The 13569-nt window shown below is 36.4% G+C and overlaps 1 protein-coding gene across 6 annotated transcripts in view; it reads left to right on the plus strand.

Moving 5' to 3' along the window:
* The window catches only part of SLAIN1 (SLAIN motif family member 1), a 75354-nt gene that overhangs the window by 5733 nt on the left and 56052 nt on the right, over nucleotides 1-13569 (plus strand). For 4 of the 6 annotated variants that reach the window (XM_036753553.1, XM_036753555.1, XM_036753554.1 and 1 more), the window contains one exon: nucleotides 10712-10848. In XM_036753553.1, coding sequence (XP_036609448.1) covers nucleotides 10712-10848 — 137 coding nt within the window. Of the gene's footprint in view, nucleotides 1-2134; nucleotides 2187-5600; nucleotides 5668-10711; nucleotides 10849-13569 lie in introns of those variants that run through there. The other 2 variants (XM_036753558.1, XM_036753557.1) reach the window with 2 other exon arrangements.

The following is a 13569-nucleotide window of genomic DNA, read 5'->3' on the forward strand; positions in this document are numbered from 1 at the left end:
AAATACTTTTTGGTAGTTGAACTTAACATTTGAATGGAATGTTTAGTATTTATTTTAGAAACACCACAAAAGACTAAAGAATAAATACCTTGAACGGCATTAGCTTTTAATTTTGGAATAATGATAGAGGGTAAGAAAAGAGCAAGTATATGTCCACAAATCTAACATGTGGTATTTTACTAGTCATTTACTAGTATCTTTTTTTTTTTAACTTAGGAAGGACCTTAAAGCAACAATGATAGACATAGTTGATAATGATAGTCCTTTATAGATTTTAGTTCCAGAAAATTATGTAGTCTTCTGGTGGAACTTCAGATAGTGATGTAAAGTTTCAAATTGTGGGTCAACACAAATTAGTCATTCTTAGCTAAATATATATGAAATAAAAAATATTTAGTACTTTGTAATCCTTTAGACTTTAAGTTCCACAAGTGTCTTGTTGACGTTTTGAATCTTCATCAGTAGCTTTGCACAGTCGCCCTTTGTATGGAATAGGTACTCAGAAATACCTCCTGTATTGGGTTACATCCATTATCTCATCTGTTTGGGTACTCCTTCCATTAGTGAAAATTGTAACCTTTCAATACCTTCTTATCCTGATGAGTTCTCCTAGTGATGAAATTACTAGGGAGAGGATAGAGCCCAAAGGCACATTACTGTCTGCCTGGCTTGTCTCTGCTTGGCTGCCTATCCCATCTCTCTTCCTATCTAGCCCAGGCTAGAAGTGTTGGGACTACTTACAGCCCAGGCTCACTTTGATTGTCATGGGAGCTTTGATCTCTTTCATTTTCTGATCTGGACTAGTTCACCCCTCCTTAAACAGCCTGGTGTCCCTTGTTTTCAGGGGCTTACCATATTAACACAGTTACTGTAAGTAACCTATTGCCTTAGCCCCTGTAGCTCAGAAATCCTTAGCTCAGGAGATCCTTTAGTCTCAACCTCTCCAGTAGCAAGGATTATTGGTGTGTGTCCTATGGTCAGTCAGCCAGTAAACATTTATTAAGTGTCTACTATGTACCAGGCTAACCTCTAACAATACAAATATGAAAAAAAAAACAGTTCCTGCCCTCAAGGAACTTAAAATATTACAGGGGAAGAAAGTACATAAAAGGAAGCTGAAAGGGCTGGTGGGCATGATGGAGGAGTTCAAAGAAGTACAAAAGGAGTACAGCTGGGTGGAACGAAGAGTTGGTAGTCCTGAGGTTTTGGGTCTCACAGCTCTGCCTTCAATCAGAGACAAAGGGTACTGATGAAGTATGAGTATCAAGGCTGATGTGATCTTTCAGTATGATGAGCTTTCCTAATGATGAGGTTGTTGTGTTTGTCCTTTGTTTTCGAAGAGGACATCAGGGAAATGACATGACTTGCAGTTGACTTTGATTTGGGTGAGGGAGGGCTATGCAAGGTCACTAGCCTCACTTTCTCCTCCAGAGCCATCATGATCCAGTGACCAGATATTCATCATGATGACTGGAGATGGCCCAGCATGCAATGGGAGACCCTGACCCTCTTAGGCCAAAGCCTTTTCAGGTACTCTCATAAAGTGAGGTAACGCCCATTAAGTGAATAGGCCTTTTTAAGAAGTGAATCAAGGGATGGCCCCTTTAATTAGAAAAAGAAAAAGGAAAAAAAAATCAAGCTGGGAGGGGAAGATCCTCAGGGTTGCTGTTCGAAAGAGAAACAGTTACCATAGACATTCACTCCAAGGTTGGAGGGCCCAAAATACTGGCATTTAGTGGAGCTTGGTCAGGGACCTATTGTGGTCCAGTCTGTGAGCTGCAGAGTGAACTGGGTGAAAGAAAGAAAGAGAGAGAGAGAAAAGAAAAGAAAGTTCTAGCCAATAAACCCCAAGTTAAGTGGACAGCTTCTGGCCATCAAAATTTACCTTCCTCTGGAGAGGAGAAGGGGAGGGAGAGGTCTAGCTGAGTTACCCAACTGTTCAGGCATCTCTGTATAATCATAGGTTATGTTTGTCCTTTGTTCTCAAAGAGGACCATGGCATCAGGGAAATGGTGACATGACTTGCAGTTGACTTTGATTTGAGTGAGGGAGGGCTGTGCAAGGTCACCAGCCTTACTTTCTCCTCCAGAGCCATCTGGATCCAGTGACCAGACATTCATCAGGATGACTGGAGATGATCCAGGATGCAATAGGGACCTGGCCCTTCTAGGCTCGGGCCTTTTCAGGTACTCTCATAGAGTGATGTAATGCCCATGAGGTTATTAGGGGATGATAAGATTCTGAAGGTGTCCAAAGGAGTTGTGAAGATAGTTTCTCTAATGCTGTTCAGCCCATTCTAGCACTCTCTAGGTCTATCTTTAATCGGCTGAAATACTTGCTCCTTATTTTATGTATGGGTATGTATATGAATTTATACCTCCTTTTCCAGTAATACACATCCTGGTGTGTATATATACATAGAACTATATCTACATGTATATATACCTACACTGATGGAATAACTAATGGTCTGTCTGCTCAATTGTATATCTTAATTTGGAATAAATGTGTATATTCCAATGTATATTCTTATGGATAGATATATACATATATACACTCTGGTTTTTCCACTGTAAATGGTTAGTATCTCTTTGGCCATAAATTTCATTGAAGATGACCCGTAGTGTTCTGAGGCTAAATGTAGTGATGACAATGTCATGCATATACATGAACCCTTGAAAGAATCCTTCTTTATTCATGGAACTCCTCTTTGATTCACTCTTTACTTAGGACTTCCTCTGTATGCTAATGCTTTAGGTGAGCATATGTCCTCTGTTTTATGGGATTTGATTTTTTGATACTCATAGGATTCTTGAAAAGAAGTTATTTCTGGTCACATGTCATAGTCTTATGTACTTTTAACTTGTAAAACAATATAGCTTGTTGGAGAGGAGGCTTTCAAATTATTCATTTTTTTTGTATTGAGTAAAAGTAATTTTAATTATAATATTTTCTTAGAAATTTAAGATTGAATATCAGTGCAAATAACTGCACTGTCCTAGTAACTTTATATTTTAATTAATTTCAATTTATGAAGTAGCAACGTTATTTCAGTTATTTCCTCTAAGTCTTCCTTAGGATTCTTTGCCCATTCTTTCTCATTTGTTTTTACTCACATGTTCATAGTTCGAAGGCTCTACCCTTCTAGTTATACTTTTTAAACTTTTCATTGTTTCATAAAGGTCTACCCAGATGTCCTTGGATATTTGTTTTTATTACAAAATATATTCCACTAAATTAGTATATTATAATTTAACAATTTCTATATTGTTTCAAAAAAACTGAAAGTAAAATTATGTTGTGAAACCCAAAAACAATGGGAATAATGGATTTTATATTCTCTCTACTTTTGTCACTTATTTTTTGCTTTAAGATGTGGCTTGCTATGTAAAATAAATCTTCAGAAGTGTCTGTACACCCCTCTTGTTTTCATTCATAGACCACTCAGAAAAGTTTTATAGAAATGTGAAAGACATGAGTACATAGTTGCTGATTTTTTTCATCTTAAAAATCAAAAGCAGGCTTATTTTGTCCGTTCTTTTGAAATCTTCCCCACTTTCCTACGTCTTGAAAAATTGATCCATGGGTGCTTTTTAAAATTATTTTGATCACAGATTTCTTCACTATGTTTTGTTATAGGTCCAAGAGTTCTTCCCCACTTTCATCTTTTTAGATATCATTCCAATTTTCTAACATAGTATATTCGCTACTGTGAAGAAGAGTGGCATAGTGAATATATACTGAACTTGGAACCAAAAAGACTTGTTTTCAAATTCTGACTAACATTTTTACAAAAGCTCACTTTTCTCATCTGTGAAATGGGGATAACAATACATGCAGTACCAATTTTATAGGACTGTTATATGGCTTAAATGAAATAATGTATTTGTACTACATATGTTCATATTTTATTCACAACTACATATTTGCGAAGCACTATATAAATGTCCATCATTTAAAGGCTTGTAGTTTTTAATCTAAAAATGATGGTTCCACTGTCAGATCACTTGGAGAAAACGAGGAAGTGAATTCAGAGCATATTAAAAGCCTAGCACAGAGGTATATTGTTATTCATCAAGTGAGTAAACATTTATTAAATGCCTGTGTGCCAGGAGCTGTGCTGATTGTTGGGGATACAAATATGTAAAAAGAAAGAGGAGCCTGTTCTCAAGGAGCTTACAATCTAATGAAGGAAGACAACACACAAAAGGAAAGTGAAAGGGAAGAGGGCTAAGTACCCAGTGTGCAGGGATAGTGGAGAAGTCAGAAAATTTCCACAGTAGTGTAGCTGGGTGAGAAATGAGGTTATCAGAACTGATCTCCCTCCTTAAATGGAGATTTTAGAGTTAATGGCTCTGCCCTCCAAATGGTGGGGCAGAGGTTAGTGATGAAGTGGAGTCCTGAGGCTAATGGGATCTTGCAAGATGATGACGTTTTCCTAATAATGAGCTTCCTCGGGCATGGTGGAGAAATGGTGTTATATTGTTATGATAATAAAAATAGGAGACTTCAATTATCCAGACATATTTGGCTGCATTCATTTTACCAAAAACAAAACACCTAATAACTTCACTTGCCTTAAAGAAAATTCCATACTTCAAAAAGTGTAGGAATCAATTCTAACTGGCTGTTGGTGTGGAAATGATAGAAACCTTCCAGGGGTAGTTAATATTTCCTCTTGGAATTTTTGATGTAGCATAAAAGCCAGGCATAGACTGACATCTGTATATATCTATACACACACCCTTATTTTGCAGGGGGAGAAGACTTCAAAGGTTTCAGAGGAAAGCTCTGAAGGATCTCACTGGGAAATTAGCCCAACAACAATGGGAATTACTCTAGAATTAAATTAGGAAGCCATGGGGGAAACAATTCTGATGAGGAAGAAAGACCAGAATTCTTTAAATAATAGAAAATTTTTTAAGTAATAGAAATTCACCAACGCGTGTGTGCACGTGTGTGTGTGTGTGCGCATATAATTTGTACAGAAGATTATTATAAAAGTGTGGCATGAAACCCTTCATTTTAAAAATGAGTATGGTGAAGCAAACAGTTCAACACATTGGCTACGTCAAAAAAATGTTTCCCTCATTCCAAAATTACCCACCATATCTACCCATTGCTTTGCTGTGAGTTTCTTTCCAGTCAAGATCATTTGTTGCTATTGTTAGATTTCTAAAGTATTTCAGTGTCATCTTCCTTTACATTATCATGGTCATTGTATAGAAATGGTTTTCTTAGTTGTGTTTACTTTGCTGTGTATCAGTTCCTACAAGTCCCCACAAGTTTCTCTGAATTCTTCATAGTCATCATTTCTCATGGCACAGTATTATTCCATTATCTTCATTCAATTTGATTAGCCATTCATACAGTTGATGGACACCTGCTTTCCCTTCTATTCATTACTATTACAAAAAAATGCCACTATAAATATCTTTGTATAAAACATTTCCTACTGTCTTTGACCTCCTTGGGGTACATGCCCAGAAATGGTATTTCTTGGTCAAAGGGAAAATATTGTTTAGTGACTTTTTTTCTCCAATTTCAAATTGTTTTCCAGATTACAACTCCACTGATAGTTCATTAGTGTGGCTATCTTCCCACATCCTTATCAACATTTATGATTTTTGTCTTTATATGTCTTCCTTGCCCATCTGATAGTATAAGGTAAAGCATCATAATTGTTTAAATTTGCATGTATTTTATTAATGATTTGAAGTTTTTGATTGTTTGAATTTCTTCTTTTGAAAGCTTACAGGTCATAGTCTACCATTTATCCATTAGGAGAATGGCTCTTGTTCTTATATATTTGTATCAGTTCCCCCATATATCTTGAATATCAGGCCTCTAGCAAAGATATTTGCTGCAAAAGTTACCCAATTAACTCTTTTACTTCTAATTCTAGCTGCATTGACTTTGTTCTTTCAAAAGCCTTTCAATTATATGTATTGAAAAATGTCTATTTTATCTCATAAAATTATTTCTGTCTCTGGTTAATTAAGAATTCTCCTTGCCACAAGTGTGCAAAGTACCTCTTTTCATTTTTTTATGATATGACCACTTATATTTATTATATTTAGGTCATGTATCCATTTTTAGTTTGTTGTGGTATGTGGGCTAAAGTGTTGATGTAAACCTAATTTCTGCCAGATTTTTTTTTTCTAATCATCCCAGTACTTTTTTTTAATAGGGAGAACTTACTCCAATAAGCTGGTGTTATTGCGTTTATTGACTATTAGATTACTATGTTTGCTTCTGGGTTTTGCTTACTAGTCTATCCTAATGATAGACTTTTCTGTTTTTTAATCTGTATCAAATGGTTTTGATCATTACTATGTTAGAGTCTGGTGTGAGGTCTGGTAATCTGAGATTAGTTTATTCTTACTTTTTTTCTTCAATTTTTCCCTCCTGAGATTCTTGAATTGTTTTTTCTTCTTCCTATTGAATGTTACTGTTTTGTCTAGTTCTATAAAGTAACACTAGATAATTTGGTATGGTACTTATTTTATTATATTTTTATATCCACTGAATATCCTTCTGAATGTCTGACTTTATGTCTACCAAGAATATTTTGTAATTTTGTTCAGGTAAATTCTGATTGTTTCATGATAAGTTGTCTTAGGAAGGACATATGATAAGCTTGAGAGGAAGGAGCTGGTTCATGGAGGGCTTTGAATGTATCTTGGATACATTGGATAAAGATCAGTTGAAGGAACTAGGTATGTGTAGCCTGAAGAAGAAGAGGCTCAGGGGCAATAAGATACTTATGTTTCATATTTGAAGGCCTGACACGTGAAAGAGGGATTAGATTTGGTCATAACTAGGAACAATGGTTAGAAATTGTAAAGAGGCAGATTTAAGCTCAACATCAGGAAAACCTTTCCTAAATAATTAGAGCTATGCACAACTGAACTGGGCTGTATTAAGAGTCTGTGAGGGGTTCCTCCCCGCCCTCCCCCCCGCTGGATATCTTCAAGTAGAGGCTGGATGCCCACTTGTGGGGTGTGTTGTAGCAGGAATTTTTTTGTTCAGGTAATGATAAGGTGCCATCCAATTCTTAAAATCTGTGATTTGTCAATGTCTAGTAAAGACGGCTCTAGAAACACTGGCAGATGCGTTCTGTTTCACGTCTATTAGTTATTCTCCTTTCTGCTTTCTCTACAAATGTCCTAGGAAGATCTGGCTTAGGTGAGTCTCATGCCAACCTTTCTGCAATTCAGTTTTCTCCTCACCTATTTTGTGAGGTGGTACTGCTCATCTTCCAAAAGGTTTTGCCAGTGAGTTTGTATTCTAAACTAGTGTTACATTTGGCTACAACATCTTCTGACTTGGCAAAGAAGTTGGGTTTGCTAGCTTAGCTGGTTTCTGGATTCTTTGAGTCTTTCTTGTTTTGTAGTAAACTTCTCTAAGAAATTGGGATAATCATAGGTTTTTTTTTTCCTCTTTCCTAGTGTTTTGTAGTCAGTAGCCATGACTTTAAATAGGTCTGGTTGGAGCTAATTGCATGTGGTGTCTTTTCATCTTTATCCAGTCTTTTAATTTCAATCAATAAACATTTATTAGGTGCCTACTGTATGCCAGGCATTGTGCTAGTCAGGTATGAGAAAAGGGGCAAACATTATTCCCTGCCCTCAAGGAGTTTATAGTCTGATGGGATTACAATCTTTTTGTTTGCTTTGCTCTAACCAACCTGTGATCTGTCAGAAGATAGCTGATTCTTAAGTGATTTTCATGTTAGTATCCAGTTATTTCTTGCTTTATCAGATGTAGTCAATTTCTCTTTTTGTTATTGTTTCTATTTATCACATCACAGTACCCTCTGACCCTATTCTTGGAAAAAAAAAACTATGATATATAGCTATGAGGTTTCTGAGTAGTCTACAAACTTGGTCTTTCAGTTTTTGATCTAGCACTGTATTTTTCAAACAGTTTTCTCTATTCTGCCCTCTGCCCCACCTTTCCATTGAAGATACAGAGTATCGAGTTTGTATATAATTTAGTTTGGAGGATCATGCCAGTTTTTTCCTGTGCAATCTGCTCATCTGTAACAGTTGTTGGCCTAACTGCAGTGAAAGGGAAAATGCCCTGGTTTTTTAGTTAGAGGACATTGGTTCAAGTCCTGCTTTTCATTTTTGTTATCTGTATGACCTTTGGAAGGAAATAAGCATTTATTAATTGCCCACTGTTTGCCAGGTGTTATGGCAAGTTGTTTAATCTCCATGGGCCTCATAAATGAGGGAATTGGTGTAAATGGCTTCTGAGGTCACTTCTAACTCTGTTATCCTATGATACTATTTTCATAGTATTTTGTTTCCTTGCTTTCTTTTGGGTATCAAGGTGAGATGACAGTAGCCATGAAATGTTTCTCATTGCTTCTAGGCAATGGATGAAAACTATTCTGCTAATTCACCTTTCCTAGGAGAATTTTAAAGCTTTTGGTTATGCCATTTAGTTGCAACTTCTTAATGTATTCTTTTGCTTTCACTTGTGGTAAGACATAGTATGGGAATAGTTAATTTATTTAGTTCTTCCTGGAAACTTCCATTGACTCTACATAAATGCTACAAATTGCTAAATGGATACTTGTGGATGGTCTGAGAATTGTGTTACTCTAAACAGCCTCTGTCCTCTTATTTGCCACTGTGGAGGGAGGGAGAAGGTTGCAACAGGATTAAGAGCTATGTTGTCTTTCATGGTTTCGCCCAGTAATCTCATGAATAAGCTTGCAGTTTGTGAGCCTCTCCCATGCTTCCCACCTTCTGCCTCCTTCTATTCCTACTCATGTTGTTGAAAAGAGCTGGAGGAAGTCACTCCCTTGCTTAAGAAGATCCTGTAGCTCCTTGTTGCCTCTAGCCTCTAACCTTAAAGAGGTTAAGTAACAGGAGTGTCAGAGAGGTAAAAGAACCAGGTGAATGCTCTTATCATAGAAGCCACAGGAGGCATTTAAGTATCAAGAAAGTGTCGACAGGGTCAGCTGCCATAGAAATGTCCAAGAGGGCTCCTTCCTTATAGTCATTTGTATACTTTTGTCCCTAACATGACCGAGTTCTGTGAGAGCAAGCAGCCTGGTAAGCCTGTCTTATTCACCTTTGTAGCTCAGCCTCTCCTTCACATCCTGTTAGCCTTTTTAGTGCAACTGAGATGGAAGAGTGGTGTGAGGTTGACAAGGAGGTATGGTTTTGTTGGTGATGCATAAATAAAATAGATGTCTTGATAACTTTTGACAGGTCACAAGACATTGGTAATAGCTGTCAGTGAAATGATAACTTTCTGGAGAGTGAGGAAAAAACTGCAGGGAAAGGCTGTTTTGGTTATGAATTTGTTCTTTTATTTTGGAAAATCATAACCATGATATAGCTTCATAAACCCTAGGCAGGGGTGGGGAACCTGCAGCTTTGAGGTCTTTGGATTCAGTCAAAAGACCACACTTGAGGACCTTGAGAACCACATGTAGGCCCTTGAGGCCTCAGGTTCCTCACCCTTGTGGGTGATATAAATATATATATCCTTGAATTGTTCTTTATGAGAGAGTGACAAAACAAAAAGTAACATGGTAGACCTTTTCAGAAAGAAAATTCCAACATAGCTATTGAAAGCAATACCCCTTCAGCCCTTTGCCTCATGCTTTCTGGTTCTGTAGCTGTATTACATAGTATGAGAAAGCTGGTTTCTTGAGTCCTCAAGAAAAGGTTGATTATTTTATTCATGTTTTATATGCTGTTTACTAAGATTGGTATATGTAATCATTACCCAAGGGGTGCTGGTGGAGCGTTGTGACGTGACAGATTTTCATAAATTCCAGCATTAGAGTTTTTATTATTAATATTAATAAAATGGCTAAAATATGAAAATATTTTCCTTGACCTTCGTTTTCAATTCAAGACTGTCATATCCCCAAGCTATTCCAGAAAACTAGTGTTAGTATATTCAAATGGAAAACCAATCTGTATTGCTGGAAACTCTTAATTGTAGAGGATTTTTTTCTTTTTTAAAGAAATGTTATTTTGAGAACATAGAGTAACTGGAACTAAGAGGCCCTTAGAGGAAATAGTTTCAATGACTATGATTTGTAATTAGAATAAAAACTGCTATTTTAACCAACGCCACAATTAACCTGATTTCAGTTACCTGGAATCTGGGAATGGTGTGGTCTGATTAATTGAATTTGATTAATTCTCTGAGGAACACTCATTTGTTGAATACTTTTTGTTGATAGTCTTTCTAAAATACACAAGGTTAACATTTTGAGCCTATCAGTTGCTATTGTACGGTATAGTGGTTATACTGGGAATATTAGGAATCTTCCCTTGATAGGTACCATCTTTTGATGTTGCTTATTTGTTTGGTATAAGAGAGAAATAAATGACAAATAGAATATAGGATCTAATAAGTGCTTATAAAATCAAGGCTTGGATTCTAGAGTGAAAGAACATCATGGAATGGAAATGGAATTACCCCACTGGTGGCCTAAAGCACCTACCCACACAGAGCTGCAGAGACCAATAAGTTGGAAGTTTGCTTTCTCCTTGGAAATATTTATCTGGTTTGGGGAAACACCCTATTTATAGAACTGTTGGAAAAATATTTCTAGCTAATTGGAAGTAAAAATTAAGCTTTTTTTTCTATTTATACATTGTTCATTGCATGCTGTTATTATCTAGAGAAAAGGCAACATAAGCATATTAAATACTATATATTTTTTCATTTAAAGGTTGTACACATCTTCTAAAGCATGCAATCTACCAGAGAATTCAATGAGCCCTCTGCAGTGGTGTCGACGGGTCCTGGATAATCCAACACCTGAAATGGAAGCTGCAAAACGTTCACTTTGCTTCAGATTGGAACAAGGTAAGTTTGGACTTGTTTATATTTTTTTAGTAATTGCAACTAATAATCACTGCCTTGTTTGATTTAAAGTTTTGTACTTTTATTATTGTAATTGATGCATGTAGATCTTGAATTTTATTTACCATTTGTATATTTTATGCCATAAAGGTTTTTCTATATGGCCTTGTGAATCTCTGCGCTTATAACATAAAGTTTCCAGGACCACAGCCATCAAAATTGCCAAGAGTCTGAAGAAAGGCATTGCAAAGTCAGTGTAAGATGGTCTGAAGCCCATGGGAGGAAACTGGGGACCAGATAAAGAATTTCCTTCCTCAAGCCACCCCATATGTATGGAATTCCCTGCATTTGTTTGCCAACGGTCCCTTTTTGTCACTTTTAATGACAGTGACAAATAATAAATTCTTGTTCTAATTTTCTGCATCTCTTTTGGAAAAGAGGTAATACTCTTGTATCATAAAAATACTAGTAAATAAATGTTTCAGTCAGTTGAGGTTTGCCAAAAATATGTGGTTAAGCTCTAAGGTACCAATTACGATACCTATTTGTTAGCCCCCTTCCCTTGCATCTCTGGGGACTGGTCTTGATCTTCAATTTCTGATGGGTTTATGAGGCATAAAGGGGGTGTGAGAACATTGAAGCAATCCTCCAGTTATGCTGAGGCGTCTGCTCTATTCTCATTATCCCCAGCAAATACTAGGGTTTCATTCTTAAATTCCTCTAGTTGGTAATTATTATAATAACCCCTTCTTTCACATGGGTTCTTCTCTTTCCTCCTGATCTGCTGTTTCTAAAGTCAATATACAACTCTTCTTTGGACTTTTCCAAGGGTTCTACTAATTAATTTCTCTGTTTAGATTTCCTAGTTCTTTCACCATAGTGGGGAAAATGGGCCTTAAACAAAAGAAAAAGAGGGCAAAAGACTCAAAAACTAACTTGATCTTACAAGTAAATGTGGGAATTAGGTCTTGATCTTCTTTAGTGTCCCCACCCCTTCTCTGCCTATGCCCTGTTCATGATCTTTCTTGGAATTAGCCACTCAAAGCTTTTCTGAGTCAGTTGTGAATTTGAGTTCTTTCATTTCTACTAGAGACAGGTTCAGTTTAGCAAGGATAAGGATGCTCAACCCTTTTTGGAAAATGTTTCTTAGTCTACTCTCTAGGTATGGAATGGTTTTGGGAAGGAAATTCTTTATGTGGTTCCCAGGTTCCTCCCATGGGCTTCAGGCCATCGTACACTGACTTTGCAATGCCTTTCTTCAGCCTCCTGGCAAATTTGATGACTGTGGTCCTGGAAACCTTTATTTTCCCTTTAACTATTTTTTTGTTGTTGCTAGTAACAAATATTTTATTGACACATTTCTTTATTTCTTACATTCTGTTATTTCCCAGTGACTTCCTTCCTTGTCCTTCTGCCCTGCCTTTGCCCCACACCCTAGCCTAGAACCTTCTAAAAGTAGTGTGAGTAGACAAAAGAAACCAACACTGCTCTTGTCCAATGTTGTTGCTGTAGTCTCCCACTTTTTATTTATTTTTTATCAAGAAGGAGGCATGCTTAACCCTCAGTCTTCTGTTGTCAAGATTAGTCACTGCATTGATGAGACCTTTGATGTCTTTCATTGTTGTTTTTTTTTACATTATTGTGGCCATTGTGTATGTTGTTTCTCTGGTTCTACTTACTTTGCTCTGCATCATTTTATGCAAATCTTCTCATGCTTCTCTGAATTATTTGTATTACTTTTAATCCATTCTTCTCTGTCTTCAATGGTTTGTATGATGCTGGTTTCTGCATGATGTAGGCTAAGTCTGATTTTATATTTTAAATAAAGATTGGTTGCTCTATATATTTCTCCAGAGTGGCATGTAGGCAGGGATGTGCTGGTAAATGTTTTAACAAACAGCTGTCCAGGGGGAGAAATGTAATGGGACACGTTTTTAACTTTAATCTGTATTATTGTCTAGACAACCAACACAACAATAAGTCAGGTTTTGTACATTTCAGTTGACAATTGACTGGTCCCAGTGCAAACTCTTGATTCCAGGCCTTTGTTTGACTTAGAGGCCATAAGGACTAAGAAATCATTAACATCATTATGATTCTTTCCTTTGCTGTTTTCTGAAAGAATCACTGAAGACTAAGATCTTTTTCCCTGTTCAAAGCCAGAGATTATTGTTCAACTATTGTTTAACTTTTAAGAAAATTCATTTGTGGGAGTAGATGAAACAAAATTACTTCCTAAGGAAATGGCCCTTTCTAGAATCCAAAATCATAGTAGAGAAATACTTGAAACTTACAATAATTAGACAATTCCTATTAATAGAAAGAAAGAGCACATTTCACAAACACTTTGCATTGGTTGAAACTTTAAGAAACGTGTCTATTTTGAAGCACATAAATAAGAATTTGGAAGAGCTACAAAGGAAGGAACTCAAAATTAAATAAGATTTTGGAAAAAGGTGGGTAGAGACCTTGTATTCTGTCCTCATTTTAAGTGGAATTTTAAGAGTCCTGTCATCACTGGGGATTTGGGCTAGCTACTTAACCTCTCTCTATTTCCTCATCTGATATATAAGGAAGAACAGTAGCACTTTTTTCTCATTCTGGGAATAATGATGTATTTATAAAAAATGTTTTGAGAGCTTAGAAAATACAGGGAGAGCACAATAATATAATAAATATCACATGCAAATATTAAAGAATGAAATAATTTAAACATGCTACTAC

Source organism: Trichosurus vulpecula, chromosome 4 (genome assembly GCF_011100635.1).
Source record: "Trichosurus vulpecula isolate mTriVul1 chromosome 4, mTriVul1.pri, whole genome shotgun sequence".
Taxonomy (NCBI): domain Eukaryota; kingdom Metazoa; phylum Chordata; class Mammalia; order Diprotodontia; family Phalangeridae; genus Trichosurus; species Trichosurus vulpecula.